Raw genomic sequence first — 17,062 nt, 5'->3', positions numbered from 1 at the left:
TGTAGGTGACAAACTATGCAATAAATAAGCACAAGGCCTCCAAAGATCATCAGGGCATTTGATTGATAGAACAGTCCCAGTAGCAAAATCAGAAGAGTCGGTTTCTAGCTGGAACTCTTTGTCTAGTTCGTGAAATGCTAATATGGGCATTGTTGTAAATGCCTGTTTAAGCTTATCAAAAGCTCCTTGTTTTTTGGCACCCCAGTGCCAGACAATGTCCTTTTTAGTGAGATTTTTCAAGGGTTGCACAACCTTGTTGTGCTCAGCCTCATTGTCTGACTTTGTAAATATTAATAAATTGTTAATGTAAATGACAACACAGTTTTCCATATCTGCAAAGATCTTGTTCATCATGCTTTGGAAGGTTGCCGGTGAATTGGTCAACCCAAACAACATGACAAGGGGCTTGAAGGATCCTCGGTGGCACATGAACACGGCCTTCATCAGGAAAAACCATTTTGCTATATAGCCAAGCATGTTTCTATGGCTTCTATGACAACTAATGTATTACTATAACAATCAAGTTTTTTCTATAATAAATAGTATAGCTGCTATAGTAGCTATAATAGCTTATTTCTATCTTTGGGAATTTCATTCTGATTATGATGAAAACACCATTATTACTCACTAAATGGTTTGGCATGTGTGTTAGCCTGATTATTTATGTAATGGAAGTCTATTACATATGTTCCAAATACACTTCAGTCACCCCCAAAACATAAGCATTTAGCTTCAACTATCTGTGTAAATGTATAAAGCTAAGAGCTTGTTTTTCCTGGTATCATCCCAAGTGCTCCAGCAAGGATGGGATCATCCCAGAAGCGGAATAATACCACCCTTCTGGGATTTTCCCATGGTATCAGACCATGTACCATAGTGGGATTATCCCTCAGATGGGATAATCCCAATAACCTGTCACATGTCACATGGTATCAGGGGGATTGGTGCTAATACTAACATGTGAGAATGCTGGGCCAACTAGTGAAGATATTTCCAGTCTTTTCCACCTGAATAATGGTACTTTAGCCCAATATAATCAAGACTATTTTGAAATATATGAGTTACAAGTTCCTCATTGTAGCTTACTGCAAATTTGGGGAGAAGCATTCCCTTTTTTTTAAATGTGGAACATTATCAATTTCTAGATATAATCAATTGCAGGAACCATACACTAGAAAGATGCTGTTGTCCTTGCTGATAGATGTGATATGTGAGTTCTGCTTTTTTGCAAGGTTTATTATACCCTTAACTGAAGTAAAAACTAGGAAACACAACACAAATGCTGTGACAACAAAGTAATCTGCAGAAGGACATCGAATATTAGATTTACACTAGATCTGGCATATTCTGTGAGGAAAATCCTGACCTTGTAGAAAGTAAAACATAGTAAAAAGAAACATAAAGTCATGTTCTTGCAAAAACATGAATTTACCACTTTTGTGGCACTACCAAGGTATTTGATACCTTATATTGTACATTCTCTGAGAGTGGTTCCTGGGGGCTGCTGGCTGAAGGTCTATGGGGAGAGGGGGATGCTTGCTATGTACAGTATAATACACAAGATCTCCATTTTGATACTCCTACACTAGATGACTTGAGTGTGAGGATTAATTAGGCACTGCTTAGGTATTTAATACCTTGAGTTGTGCCATTTCTGGGAGCTACCAGCTGAAGGTCTAAGGGGTGACTGGTGCCTATATGCTGACTGTGTATAGTACAGTATCTAAGTCCACAAAGAATCTGAGTGCTGTAAAGGTATTCTTTTTTTAGATTCTTGAGAAATTGAAATGAATCCGGAAAATATTTTTTCATGCCAAGTAAGGTTTCTGCCAACATTCTCTGTCTCTCATATGATAGTGATGCTGTCTCACACCACTCTTTTTGGATTATCATTTTTATGGCAATATGTAGAACTCAGGTAATTTCCTTCAAAACTGATTCTGACCATTGACATTGCCCAACTTTTGATTTTTTTTACTGAGGATCATCCCACACTGATCTGGACAAATCCCTGAAATAGGGTGTGATCATCCCAGTTAAATCTGTACATGTCCCCACGTAACATGGGGTTACCCACTTCTCACATGGACAAATACCAGAAGGGGGTGGGATCATCCCAGTTCAATATGGACAAATACCATAAAGGGATGGGATGATCCCAGCTCAATGTGGACAAATACCACAAGAGGATGGGATAATCCCAAGCCAATCTGGGATGATCCCAAACCAATCTGGGAAAATCCCAGTTAAGCATGGACAAATACCAAATGAGATGGGATGATCCCAGTTAAGCATGGACAAATACCAAAAGAGGATGGGATGATCCCAATTGAATCTGGGAAAATCCCAGCAAGAGATGGGATGATACCAGTTTAACATGGACAAATACCAAAAGAGGATGGGATGATCCCAATTGAATCTGGGAAAATCTCAGTTCAACATGGACAAATACCAAGGGGGGATAGGGTCATCTCAAACCAATCTGGGAAAATCCCAGCAAAAAAGGGGATGATCCCAGTTAAATGTGGACAAATACCAAATGGGATGGGATCATCACAATTTGATATGGACCAATGCCTGAAGGGTAAAGCATCATCCCAAACCAGCCAAGGAAAGTCTTGGAAAGAGATGGGATCATTCCAGTTCAATCTGATCTAGAAAAATCTCCAAATTACATAGGATCATCTCACTACATCACAGACAAATCCAAGCAGGGGACAAGATCACCCTGAGTCAGAATAGGACAGGGAGATCCCACAACAGGAACAGAATTATCGAATAGCATGCTTAGGCTGCTGGTGACTCAGCATGACAGGGGAAAATACTCCTGAAATGCACTAAGGTTATTCTGTAACATATAATCATAGGTAAGTTCCCAGCAGCTTAAAATATTATTGTCCTTTTCCAGCAGTTTCCATTTTTTACATGTTGCAGTATTTTGTTTGTAAACCAACTATTATGTTATGGTAGGACCTGGATGAACCTAAGGTTGAACTGGGACAGTGATTCAGAGTAGCCCTCACGTAGGTTCATCCCAAGTCACATGAAATTGCATAAGCATGCAGAGCACACCTTTCAGCCATTTTTGTTTTCACAAAAATTTATAATCAATTGTATGCGTGGGGACATATAGTGGATAAAATGGGTGTTGGCTTGTGGATGCTGGGCTGCCACAAAGAGCCAGCAATTTGTCTCATGCAAGACATGTTCTGCCTTTGACAATGATGCAGCAGAGGGAAGGATAATGAATATGTAGTACTTACTCGGACTGGTATCTTTGTGCATTTTTCAGTTCAGGCACTTGGATAAAGCTGCACAATTCAAAAAAATATCATATCTTTTGGATCAGCACATTAAATGGATTTGTGACATATCTTTGCCTGGTTGCAAGAGTGTTACATTATTTAAAGTTGGATGAGCCTGAATGAGAGGTATTGTAATCCTGCAGATGTATATGCTTGGTATTGTCAAACATCTTGTATTCCTTTGACTATAAGCCATTTTAAGTAACATTGATAGAAATCCAGGGTAGATAAATCTACTTTGTGATATGCAGTAAATTATATGATAAGTAGAAATGACAAAGTTATATAGTCAGTTAAGGAAAAGAGATATGGTTGAATTATCTCCTAATCAACTGAATTAAATCAGGTTAATTTGTAAATGGTTATATGTCACAATTAGTTACACTAACCTTTGGTCAAAGTCTCCTCCATCAATCTATAGTATATGATATTACACTAGAAGCTGGACAAATTAAGGTTCAATTGAGAGTAAACACCATTTGAAATTTGTATATATGTTATAAATGATGAAAGCAGGTAGTATTGTATTCTGCTTCATGGCTATTAGTACTATTGATAATGTATTGATGTTGGCTACATTTATGCAGGAACTATTTTTGCAGTAAAGCCCCCCTGACATCATGTGACATGTGGCAAATGTCTGGGATTATCCCATCTAATGGGATTATCCCACCATAACAAATGGTCTGATACCATGGGAAAATCCCAGAAGGGTGGTATTATCCCACTTCTGGGATGATCCCATCCTTGCTGGAGCACTTGGGATGATACCAGGAAAAACAAGCTCTTAGCTTTATACATTTACACAGATAGTTGAAGCTAAATGCTTATGTTTTGGGGGTGACTGAAGTGTCCAAATATTGTCTACACACTTCAGCAACCAGGCATTGCTATGATAGATGCTATATATGCTATAGCAGCTATAGAAGCTATATAGCTTGTTAATTTCTATGAGACATTTTTCTGGTGCTGATGAGAATGCCCCTATTATTCATACAATGGTTTGGTATGCAAGTAATTTAGCCTAATGGTTTTATTAAAAAAATCTATCACAAATATCCAAAATATTTAATTGTATGGGTACTAGAGAATACTATTAATATTGCATCAAAGTTGAAGTGTCTTGCTTGACGCACAAGGATAAATTTAAGCGGAGTTTGAATATGTGGCACCAAAGCAAATTTTCCAGCAGCTAACTTTGAACACTATAATTGAGTGTGTGAAAATGGACAGTGTCACTGTCTATTTTCACACACTTCTCAGGATTAGATTAGATTTGAGTGCCACATATTTTTCAGAGTCAGCTCTCGATACATACGTGGTGTTACGATAACACAATTTTTGGACCTTTCCTTTAATTTTCATTCTCCACTTTAACCTTTTTACTATAGTTCACACTCCGTGCCATGCAGCACTTTCCTTTTTTGTTCTAACTCCACATTCTTGTGCAGCGCTGCCTTTGTTCTTCTTTTAGACACAAACTCTCTCATGCAGTGGAGCTGGTCACACGGGCTGCGCCCTCTGACATCATCAGCCACTGCTTTTATCAACTGTACAGTACATAGGTACAAACACTCTGTATTAGTATAAATACCCCAATAGATCAAGGAGACTCCTCAGCAAATCCTCCTGTTGTATACCAACAAACTCTCTGCAGCTTAAGGGGTAACCACTCCCTCATCACTACCTTTATAGTGTGTTCTTGTGTGCGCCAGAGTAACTAACTCTTGGTTGTTACACGTGGCACTAGTGTGATGTTACATGTCACATCACAATGGTACACCATTGCGCTTTAGAGTCCTGCACATCCTTCTTTCCTTTGAATTTGCAATAACATTAACAAGTATGCTATTAGCTCTAGGTGTAATTTTTTCTAATAACTATCTTATAAGGTACCAAAATTAGCTCTGCTCTATTCACAGTGGCCACTGGCACCAGTGCCATATCAATACCCAACATATCCCACCACTACATCATCAGCTGGTAGTAGCAGCATACACTATTGCTTCAATTATCACTAAGGTATGTTACAACTACTCCAAAGTGTGTTTGACCACCTTATCTTTTTCTGAATAGGTGTGAATAGGTTAACAAGCCAAAGTACGTTCCTCCACTTATATCTATACCTATACTTATAATCACTTACCAGATGCTTGCACTATTCATCAAGGCTTGACAAACTATAAAGAAAACTTGTCAAGTTATTCATGAAATTCTGTGAGTATTGTCAAAGTGTATTTATACAATAATATTGAATGTTGTCCATAGTGAATAAGTATCTTAAGACCAAACAGGAAGTTGAGAGAACTTTCTAGTTTGTGGGGGTTCACTTCATTACAGTAGTTTACTCTATGCATGTCATACAACAGTATTAGGAATAAATTCTGACAGTTTGCTATATGCTATAGTAAAAGTAAATTTAGTATGATTGATTTGAAACAAGAATCCAGAATTATGATATATCTTATAATCTATGAAAGCAGCCAAAGTAAAGGCAACAATGTATATCACAAATGTGCTACTATAGCAGGCATAGCAAATGGCTCAAAATAGTGCTGCTATATAGAGCTATATAATAGGGACTTGTCTAGGCGTACTATAGCTACTATTTTCCCTATATAGCACTATGGTGGCTATGATAACTATAAAAGGCAACTAGGTTTTTCCTGATGTTCCAAGCATCTTCTTCTTTGATGCATACATTATTGTACCCCCATCTGAGATCCATCTTTGTCAAGATCTTGGCGCCAGCCAATTTGTCTACTAGCTGACTAATCAAAGGCAGTGGATACACATTTTTAACTGTGTACTCATTCAAGTAACAATAGTCCATAATCATATGTATCTTACCATTCTTTTTAGGAATGAAGAACACCAGGAACATCATAGGGCTTTTGGAAGGTCTGATGTAACCCTTCCTGAGCTGTTCATCTATGAAACTTGAAACCTCATCTCTTTCTGGAGCAGAGAAGGGAATCATGTGTCCTTTTCTAGGTTTAAATGTGTCCTTCAAATCTATAGCATGGTCTCAAGGCTTAGCCTCTGGGAAGCGCTCTGATTTATGTTTTGAAAAGGCTTTCCAGAAGTCATGGTACTCTGGAGGTACCAGTCTCATAATCTCTTCCTCAGGTTTTACCTCGTCATTGTCATTGTCAATCTTATCTAAAGATCTGAGCTTGGCATAAACGTGACCAGTGTTTATCCTTTCATTAAGCTCAGTTTGATGGGCATGACTCGGCTTACCCAAGTCATCACACTCCTGAGGGCAATGTGACAACCCTTGTCTGCCAGTAAGATTGTGTTTAAATAGCGAGGTCCAGCCTAAGATTAAATTAATCTTCCCTAGTTGGGTAGCTTCGGCAGTGACTCCTTCTCTGTGTCCTTGGTACTCGACAACAAAAGAATATTTGTGCATAATATAGCCACCAGTGTTAAGTGTACCGTTAACATTATAGACAGGAATAGATATATCTAATTTTACAAGGGGGAGTCCAATTTGCTCTGCCTAGACCTAATCTATGAAGATTCTGTTAGCGCCTGAATCAAGCAGTGCACTGGTTGGGTGTACTATGCCCCGGGCAAGGCTTTCTACACCAATGTCTAAACAGATCTCCTTTTGGAATAAATATGTGCACATCAACACACACCTTGGGATTTCTGTGGGAAGTGGCTCCGATGAAGAAGAAACTTAAATATTAAGAGAAACTTGTTTTTCTATTTTACAATTCTCTATATTTATTTTTATTTTTACCAGAATTAAGCACCCTAGTAGTTGTCTTGCTGGGGCCACGCTCCAAGGGAGATGCTGGTGCAGCAGTAGTATCATAAATATTACAATCACAATCCTTCATACAGATACATATTTCTGCCCAGTTCTCCTGGAGATTCTTGAGGTTTATGGTGGGCATCAAAGAAGGCTTGTAATGTATATAATTCTGTACAGGATCTTGATTTCCTTTCTGCCAGAGAAGCTGATAAGGCTCAAAGTGGAAAAGACTGCTATTGGTGTTAGCTCACTTTTCATGCATAACTGATACTATGTGACGGTGGGAAAAATCAGTGTGAACATATTCCTGTAAGCCGGGACGAATTGTTTTCCTGTGAAAAGGAACCAATATGCTGACAGGAGTTCAGGTCCACCCTGCATCCTTATCCATTTATTCTTGAACATTATCACTAGCTAGATGTTTATCCACAAGGCCCCAATCAATGTTACAAGTCTTTTGTGGTTGAAAACATGGATTGCCAACTATAGAAAGAAGCTCATTAAATGAGGCTTGTGATTTCTGCACACTGTCATTCCAATACCACTCCCACAGACAGAATAAGTGGTAATTTGGGAAAGGAAGAAGAGTTGAAGTGGATTGTCACAGACTAGAATGACTGGGGTGTGTGTTGTTGGTGTTTGATAGATCATCCATTTTGACAGCTTCCTCAGGGTCATCTGAGGGAAATATTTCTGCAAAAAACTGTTAAAAAAGACTGAAGACATTGTGAGTAGTACATAAGGAGCAACAAAGCTGCTTGGTTGCTCAAGTGGCACCAAATGGACAGTCAGGTCTAGATGATGAGACATCACATTGTGAATCAGACAACAAACCCTGGAAATCTACTGGGAGGTGTAACAATACCCAAAGTTTGTAGACTCTGGTACACACACAGTAACTCAAGGAGTAGTGGTGAAGGTAAGCTCAAGCGGTAGACTCAGGATACTAGGAACAAGTTTGTCATTGGTATATAAGGAGGACTTGCTGAGGAGTTTCCATCTATTGCAAGGGTATTTATACCTAAATACATGTGGCACTGTACAGTTAATATAAATATAGGTAAACATTTCTGTAATGTTCTATTATATTCTGTTAAGACCTCCTGTAATTCCCGCACAATAATGTTAGTTAGCTGTGATAATTCCCGGTGATCACACAGCTAGTTAGCCTACAATAAAGGCTTTGCCAGGCGCCTTGTACATCTCTTGAATAAACCGGTCCCTTTCAAGTTGATGCTGTGAGGATTCATCCTTTGGACCAAAATAGGTTAGTCAGTAGTGTGGTAATGTGGATGATTACAGACTTGGCTACATCACCATCACCATTATCACTCTATGTCAACCACATGATGTAATACAGCCACAAGGAGTAACATCAAGACTCACAGGTGTGTTACAAGTGTTACAGGACATAATAGCCAAACATCACATGCATTACAGGACATATATAACACATTGAACCTGGCCTGAACACACTGCCTCAAACAGCAAGTAAGCAGGCATTTAAGACACAAGCAAGTGCCTGCTAGTGGATAAGCTCTGCCCCAAGTTCAAGTTGCTGCTATCAATATATATATGGTGGATTCAACAATCCTGTACTATGTTTTTAACACCATTATCCATGATGATCTTGAACCACGGACAGGACTACCAACTAAGCTTGTCACAGTGGAGTCACCAATAATTTCAAGTTTAAGTTGGAGTTACTGGTGATTGACCAGCCATCCTTGCTTACCTAATATATGATGAGTGAACCAATGTGGCATGATGTCAATGACAGGTACTACCATGGCTATCCAACTTTGGTGGGCTAATAATCAAATATTAACCATACTCATATTTTGAACTTGTTACCATTTAGTTACAATATTGTGACTTTCTGGAGTCCAACAACAGCTTTCAAGGAATGTTTCTCCAATATTAAGTCATACCAGTCAGCACCACTAGCACTACTCAGTGTTCAATACAGTTATTATTACATACTAGTACAGTGCCGTGTTTGCTATATGATGCATACATTAGATTGGCACATAATGACAAAACTTGAACTTGAAGGTAATATTGCACTGGACTGGATATTTTGTATGAGTTCCAGTTCACAAGTGAGGCTTTTGCCTACCTCAATGCACAGTATACTAATATCACTTGTTAATCACAGGTAATGATATTTAGGAATAGAGTTCAGAGAGATCTCCTTGTCAATATCTTCTTCTTGGCAATTATCATTTTTGAAGCTCCCATCCTTAGACCTATGCATCAGGATATTGGGCCTAAAGCAGGCCCTAGGGGAAGATGATGATACTAATAGTACATACATGTGTAATATACAGTTGCTAGAAGTTGTGTAGCATGAGAAAATGAAGATACAAGTGGGACTTGAAAACAAAGGAAAGTGCTGTATGGCACAAGTATCCAGAAGAGAAAGAAAGTTAAAGAGGAGACTACAAGTCAAAAGTCCGATATTTGTGTATTGTAACGCCCCCTCACCCCCCTCCCCCCTAAAGACTTGACTTTCAGGTGAGGCCAAGTTCTGGAGGTAGTAGTGAAATAATTAGGCATAGGTTGAAAAAGAGAATTAGAAAGGTTTACATTCATGCTTCTAAGCTTCTTAGGAGCTGAGGGATTCTTAGAATAAAATTCTCAAACAACATTGCGGGAATTGTCCAGATAGGCTTTTGGTTCCCACATTCTGTCCTTGTCTCCATAGCCTTTCCAGAGGACCAGAAACTCTAATTTTCTACGCTTCAAATATGTATCCACCACTTGTTCAACTTCAAACTCTTCTTCATCTTCCTGGGTGACTATAACCGGTCTAGGCTGGTTTACGCACTGTCCCGGCAGTGGCCCTTAGTAGGGTTTTACACGGTTAATGTTGATCATGGGTACTACCCTCATTTGTTTTGGGAGTTCCAGCTCCACTGTATTGGGATTGACTCCCTTAATCCAATGAGGGCCAATTCACTTTTTGGTCAGTTTTCTAGACTGCCAGTCTTTTGCTTTTAAGTGGTCGGTGTTTAACCAGACCAGGTCACCAACCTTGTAATCAGGGGCCTTAGAGCATCTACGCTCTGCCCTGTCTTACATCTGCTCTGCAGTGTTGTATAGTGCCTTGCACATTTTGTCTAGAACAGACTTCATATTTTTGACCATAGTCCTGGTAGCCATGTTCTTTCCCTTGCCAGGTTCTATATGTTCAATTGAGAACTTCTGGGAAGTGTCTAGCCACTTGCTGAGAGCTAACAGGGACAGAACTAGAGTCCAGTATGAGTAACTATATTATCAGAGAGTACAGAATGTGTACAGTACCTAGAGTCCAGCATGAGTAACTAAAGAATAGGAATACTGGACTCTGCAATACTAGTCCGAAGTTTTGTAAACAAAGGTAAACAAATCAGCCACAAAGGCAAAATTATAGAATGCTCAGTGAATACTGAACAATACAGCAAAAAGAATAAAGTGGAAAGTGATTTAGAAAGAAGGGAAAATAGATAGCACAACTAGGTGCAGAATCACCAACACTATACCCATTCTGGGGAGGTACAACCTTGTAACCTCAAATAGTGTTTTTCTTGTAGCCAATGACTGTTTGACAAAAATAACTGGGCTATCTGTAGCCACTTGGCCCAATCTGTCTGTTTGTCATCAATAGATATACGGAGATACTTTTCCAACTCCTGGTTGAGTCTTTCTATTTGTCCATCTGTTTGTGGATAAAACACCTTGATAATGTAGGTCTGATGCCCAGCATCTGGCATAGTTCTTATGTTAATTTGCAGGCACGTGATTTTTTCCAAACAAAGGCAACAAGTGGCAGCCTTGTTGTATACTGCTGAATAGTACTATGGAAGCTGGTGGAGTACCATCAGCTCTAAGTGCAGGTTTTGTAGCCACATACATTATATAAGCTGCATCTATTAAGAACAAAGCTTGAAGGAAGTGTCTAGCCACTTGCTGAGAGCAATCAGGGACTGGAACTAGAGTCCAATGTGAGTAACTAAATTATTAGAGAGTATAACAGGTATACAGTACCTAGAGTCCAATGTGAGTAACTAGAGAATAGGAAGCATTGGACTCTGCAGTACTGTCCGAAGTTTTGTAAACAAAGGTAAACAAAGCAGCCACAAAGGCGAAATAATAGAGAACATAATCAATAGTGAATGATAGAAGAATAGATAGAGAAAGGAATGAAAATATATAGGTAGCACAAAGGTGCAGAATCACCAAAACTAACAGCATCTGCACTACCTTTCAACTTGGTGTACCATTTAATGTATGCTAATGGAATTTTGGGCCAATGTTTTGGTATACCAACAGAACCACCATGAGAAATGGCAGGGAGCTTGAATATTACTTTAACTCTTCCAATATGTGTACCTATGTCATTAATTCACGACTTGAAACTGATTATGAAATTAGAGAAGAATATTACTAGCAACGCCTGTTGACTCTGCTTCTAATGAGTCTAATACAACAACATTATCAAACTGTGGGGTATTTCCTTTGGACCTAGGTCTTGCTTTGATGACTTCGTACTTTACACTTGCACTAGCATCATCTCCAAGGTGAATTGGAGTGAATCTAAAACTAATAAATATATCAAGTGAATCAATTGGGAGATTTGCAATATTGACTTGATTTCTGGACATATAACCTGGCTGACCATGCATTTGGCAATTCAGAAACTCCTTGATATCACATATCAAGCCATGACATTGGTGGTTTTGTTGAATTGATTAAAGGGGTTGTCATGGAAGAGGAGATACTATGGCTATTTTAATACCTAAGGCAGATAGATTCTGGAGAATATTTTGCTGATGTAGAACTGGTCTATTTTGTAAAGACCAATGATCACATTCAAACCACGCAGTTTTTTGTTTTCCTGTTAGCCAGGTGGTCATTTGTGGATGCCCATTTCTATGATTTGATGCTCTCTATGCATCCTTGGCCATGTCTATGTGGAAATGTTCAAACATTTCTGTGTTGTAGTTATTTGTAGCCGCAAACCAGTGAATAGAGTCAACATAATGCAATAGAGAGTGAAATTTAGCAATATTCAAATTTTCTCTAACAACCAGAGTGACAAAAATTGCTTTGTTTTGATGAAATATTTTAAGAACATCTGATAGATATCCAAGGATTGTATTGCTGAGCAATGTGAATGAAGTCCAAAAGTGATCTAATTGCAATAATTGCCTGCTTGAGGAGTTTTCCTACAAGGCATCCTAAAAGTACCTTGGCCATATTTTTTCTTTTGCCTCCAGATGAGAAAGAGCCAATAAGCCATTTTTGAAATGATTTGATCCATATGCAGGAGGTAAAGTGCATATTCTTGTATCCAGTTCCTCTGTACCCATAAAATCTTGGCATCATGAGATGAGATGTTTAACGACACCTTGATATAACTGATGCAAGACATTGGGGGTAATGCAAAGATGAATATCACAGTAGGGAAATCCTTCCCAAAATAGCCTGTAAACACCTCCAGATACATATTTATCCATACATTAATCAAAAAGTTCCCTTCTTGACTTTAAAGATGAGGCTTGATTAATAATAGAGAGAGTCCAGTCAGATATCTTAGGTTCCCCAGCTGCTTTATTTTCAAGGTCTGTTGCTGGACACCTACACTGGGGACATATTCCATACTTTGAGCAAGTCACCAGACATTGCTCTGGATAGTCGGCAACATAGCAAGCAAGAATAGGGTGAAGTTTTCTCACTACACCATCTCCACCTGTAACCTCCGTTCCTTTACATCCAGCCTCAATAAGTAGCTCAAAAATCATCTGTACTGAGGCATGGAAAAGTCTTTGAACACATGCTGTCTTCTCCTTTGTTGTCAAGCCTTTTTTCACCAATTTATTGACAGACAGATATCCAATAAGTACACAAGCGTGCTGAGAGGGTTTGCACCTAATAGAGCTGGGTATATTGCCTAGTGTAAGATACACCGGATATGCAGACTTGTTGCCTGAGAACTGAGTCAACTGAGTGTTGTCTGTTGCTATTATAACAGGAGCAACAGATACTCCCTGAGGTAAAAGAGCCTAAAATCAAAGAAATAAGTATGAAATTCAGAAAGCAACCATTGGCATGAATATATTAACCTGTACAGAATGCCACCATTTTCCAGCCCACATCTCATTGAATATACAATCATCCCTGTTGCTGTTTGTGAATATTTTTGAGGGTTTATAGACTATGTCTCTTGCATGTGCTGGATTGCCCAACAAAGATGCAATGGCTTATAAGGGGTCTCTATATTGTATAAGGTGTTTTTCTTCTGGATGATCATCAAAGTGTAGATATTTTGAGTGCCATTTGGCCCTTTTAAAAATTTTGGAGTCAATAATTTTTAGAAGGCTTTTGCTATTTTGATAAGAAAGGCACAGTATCTGGAAAAGCTGTTGTAAAGGTTGGAGGTCAGTTAACATAAAACATGAATCAAAGTGCGGAGGCATCACTCACTTCAGGAATTGCCAGTAATCTGTCAAGAGATTTCTGACCAACTCCCTCCTGCAATGCCCAATGTGCAAATTTCTAATCCAATTCTGTGGAAAATAGAGCCCATTTATCATCTGGAAGATCAACATCCATCTCATCATCATCTTGATTAAACTGGTGAAAACTCTCCCTCCATTTATTAGGAGCATTCAGATCCACCCTTATAACCTTGCCAGCATTCTTATTTTGTTCCACTACACTTTCATCATCATCATTGTCATCCAGATTGAAGTGCAGGGAGTTGGGTGATGTAAACTGCCAGCCTGCATCTCTGAGTCAGGGTTCAAGTTATCCTGGGTGTTGTCTTGCAATTTTTATATGGTTCTTGTAAGCTGTTGAGGAATATATCTTCTGACCCATCTGAGTCATAGTCTTCTTGATTTTAAACATTTTCATCCAAGTTGACTTCATCAAATACTACTTGTTCAGGAGGTTGTCTGCCTCAAGTTCTCTCCTCTTTCCTTTCCTATACCAAGCACACATCACTGATATTGATAGGTGAGCCATGACACCTTGCAGTGTTTTCAAAAGTTTTCCACACACTGTTACAATACACAATTTTCAGACCTTTAATTTTCATTCTCCTCTTTAACTTTCTTGTGTAGTTCTCACACACTGTGCCATGTGGCACTTTCCATTTTGTTCAAACTCCACTTTCTCACGCTGCACTGCTTTTCTTTACTTTTAGTTACAAAGTCTCTCACGTAGTGGAGCTGGTCACACAGCCTGTTGACATCATCAGCCACTGCTCCCATCAACTGTATTATACACATGTACAAACAACCTGTAGTAGTATATGTACCCCGATAGATCAAGGAGACTCCTCAGCGAGTCCTCCTGTTGTTTACCCACAACTAACTTGGTTCTATCCTAAGGGTAACCACTCCCCTCACTATCTTTATAGCTTTGTCTGAGTTGTGCACCAGAGTAACAAACTCTTGGTGGTTACACACACAGGACATGTGCGATCAACCATACTTGGTACATGTGCCATTTTTCTCCTTGAACCCAAATTACACCATACACATCCAGTCAGTTTATGAAATAATAACATCAGTTAATATGAAATTGATACCTTTGATTATCTAGGACCTGTTTGTAAATATGCTGTCAAGACACAATACCTCAATCTGCACCGGCAATATCCCGAATCAGAAATAGGTAACACACAAAATTTGCTTATTCTAATACAAAGAGAAGTTGTATATGTCTAAGTACCATATTATTTACAAGCACAGAGTACAAAAACAAGAGAAGTAATACATATGATGTGTTGTCCGTGTACGTGTTTCACTTCCTCCTTGTGACATTGTTGCTGGAGCTACCTACACCCAATTTCTGTTGAACAGGCCAACCCACTTCTTCTTCAGAGTGAAAAGGACTCCTTCTCCTAGCTGCCTTAGCACAACTTCGGGGGGCATTATAATGATCCTGAAAATGTCTATGTGCCAGATCAGCTATGGATCCTTGAAAAGCCTGAAGAAAATGATCAAAATGCAGCTGGACTTTGAAGACTGAGAGATTGATGGGAGATATCTCTTTAGGCAACACTTGGGGGTGCAAATGGGGAGTAGGTAGAGTAGTGGTGGGGGTGCGTGAACGGGTACCACTCTGAGGAGGACACAGAGTGCAGTTTACTATCAAATCATGGGTAGCAACCTCTAGTGCTGCAATCTGAGCAGCTGCAATTTCAGCTTTTAGGTTAGCAACAGTCTGGGGTGCACTCCTCATAATATTCTCCAACTCCAAAATTGACCTGGTAATAACACGATTGAAAACTTTGTCGAAGTCGTCTTTCTGGGCTTGAGTGGGATAGAGTTGGCCCACATCTATGTTAGGTACTACCCTCTGTATGTATGTTATATTAGACAAAGAAGGTTGAGATCAAAAGGGGACGCACCAATACTATGGGCATAGGAAGATCCAGTGTATAGTCCTCCTTTCCTACTACTTTTGGGTCCTTTTCATACAGGTACATATCCACCACAAATCTACCCGCCCACATTACATCATCAGCTGTCCTCAGAGGGCCATATTTGATATTGTCATCCTTTTGTAAGTTGTACCAATACTGCAGGTTGATGGGTTCAGCATACCCATATTGGGGCTTTGTGTATTTGTGGGATTCATAGAATTTGACCACTAGAATGTGACAAAACCGGATAAACCCGGTCTCTGCCGAAGCAGCCATTGTTCTCCATGGAGCATAGCCACCACTCCATGGAGTAACCATTGTTCTCCTAGGAGTTATTATACTATAGCAAGTAGCACCTCTGACTATAAGTAGTAGGGGGTTTAGTATAGAAATACCTCAGTCATTTCTATAGCCTCTTGGGCAGTGGCTGAGTTTCACATAGTTTTATTACGTTATGAGCCCTGGTGCGCAAAAGCTACGCAGGAAATAATTCTTATTTGAAACAGCAACTTTGGAACCATGACCACAGCAAACAATACATCCACATGTCCAGTTCTCACTGGACCCAACAATTTTCAGATATAGAAACTCCGGATCATCTCAAAGCTACGTCGGGAAAAAGTTCTCCGGGTTGTTACTGGAGAGGAGCTTAAGCCCTCACCAGGAAAACCTACCTCCTTGGAGGATCCTGAAATCACCTGGATACTTAAGGATGAGAAGGTACATGGAATCATCCAGGACCACATCTCTGATGACCTCCTAATGAGGACTGGAGACCTCACCAGCTCCAAGGAGTTATTTGATAAACTTGTCTCACTCCATCAAACATCCAACATTGCCTCGGCCTTCTATTCATTCCAGCAACTCACCAAATTGTCCTGGGATGGGACATCACCTATCCAGGACCACATTGCGAAAATCCGGACAATTGATTCACACCTCTCCGGAATGAAACTAGGAGTTGATACCAAACTCATGGCCTTCGCTCTTCTCCAATCTCTCCCATGCACTCCTGAATGGCAAATATTTCAGTCATCGGTAATCAACACAATTGAAGAAAATAAACTTACCTTTGATGCAGTTGAGATCCGGATCACTGCAGAAGTTGCACGACAGTCAGGGAAGGCCCCTGGAGGTTCCAAATCAGCACTCAAATCCAAGGAGAAGTGGTGTGACTTCCACAAAGCTAAATCACACAACACCTTGGAGTGTCAAACACTTCAGTCAGCTGAAAAAGGTCAAAGGAAGAAGGGAAAGGAAAGACACAAGGATAAAGGAAAAGAGAAGGAAAAGGCAAATACAGCAGAGCAATCATCTGGATCTGACTCCAAGGAGGAACAGAGTCATATTGCATTGGAACATGTACATATTTCCAAGCCCCTTGCTAAACGCATTCAAGCTTACCTTGTGTCGGAACCCAATAAGACCATTTCGGGTTTTGCTTGGATGTGATAAAGTCCTCGCTTGTGTAACACAGTGAGGATACGGTCCATTCCAATGTGTCCCATTCTCCTGAGCAATAAATTTACATCTACTGCTGCAAAAGCTGACTCCGGGTTAATTTCGGGTTTT

General features: G+C 39.6%; 2 protein-coding genes across 2 annotated transcripts; both read right to left on the bottom strand.

The window, feature by feature from the left end:
- Positions 1-6,600: 6,600 nt before the first annotated feature.
- SERLADRAFT_343553 (uncharacterized protein) lies at positions 6,601-6,768 on the bottom strand (the record flags this gene model as incomplete). The annotated part of the gene is made up of 1 exon (XM_007314486.1): positions 6,601-6,768. A coding segment is annotated over one exon (168 nt), but the record flags the coding sequence as incomplete, so codon positions are not given.
- Positions 6,769-14,865: 8,097 nt separating this feature from the next.
- SERLADRAFT_434256 (uncharacterized protein) lies at positions 14,866-15,766 on the bottom strand (the record flags this gene model as incomplete). Its single annotated transcript, XM_007314485.1, has 2 exons — positions 14,866-15,423; positions 15,476-15,766. 2 exons carry the CDS (start codon positions 15,764-15,766, stop codon positions 14,866-14,868), a joined length of 849 nt encoding a protein of 282 aa, XP_007314547.1.
- Positions 15,767-17,062: the final 1,296 nt, after the last annotated feature.

This window comes from Serpula lacrymans (assembly GCF_000218685.1).
Source record: "Serpula lacrymans var. lacrymans S7.9 unplaced genomic scaffold SERLAscaffold_3, whole genome shotgun sequence".
Classification (NCBI taxonomy): domain Eukaryota; kingdom Fungi; phylum Basidiomycota; class Agaricomycetes; order Boletales; family Serpulaceae; genus Serpula; species Serpula lacrymans.
Note: the sequence above shows the minus strand (reverse complement) of the source record. Positions and strands in the feature narration are given on the sequence as shown.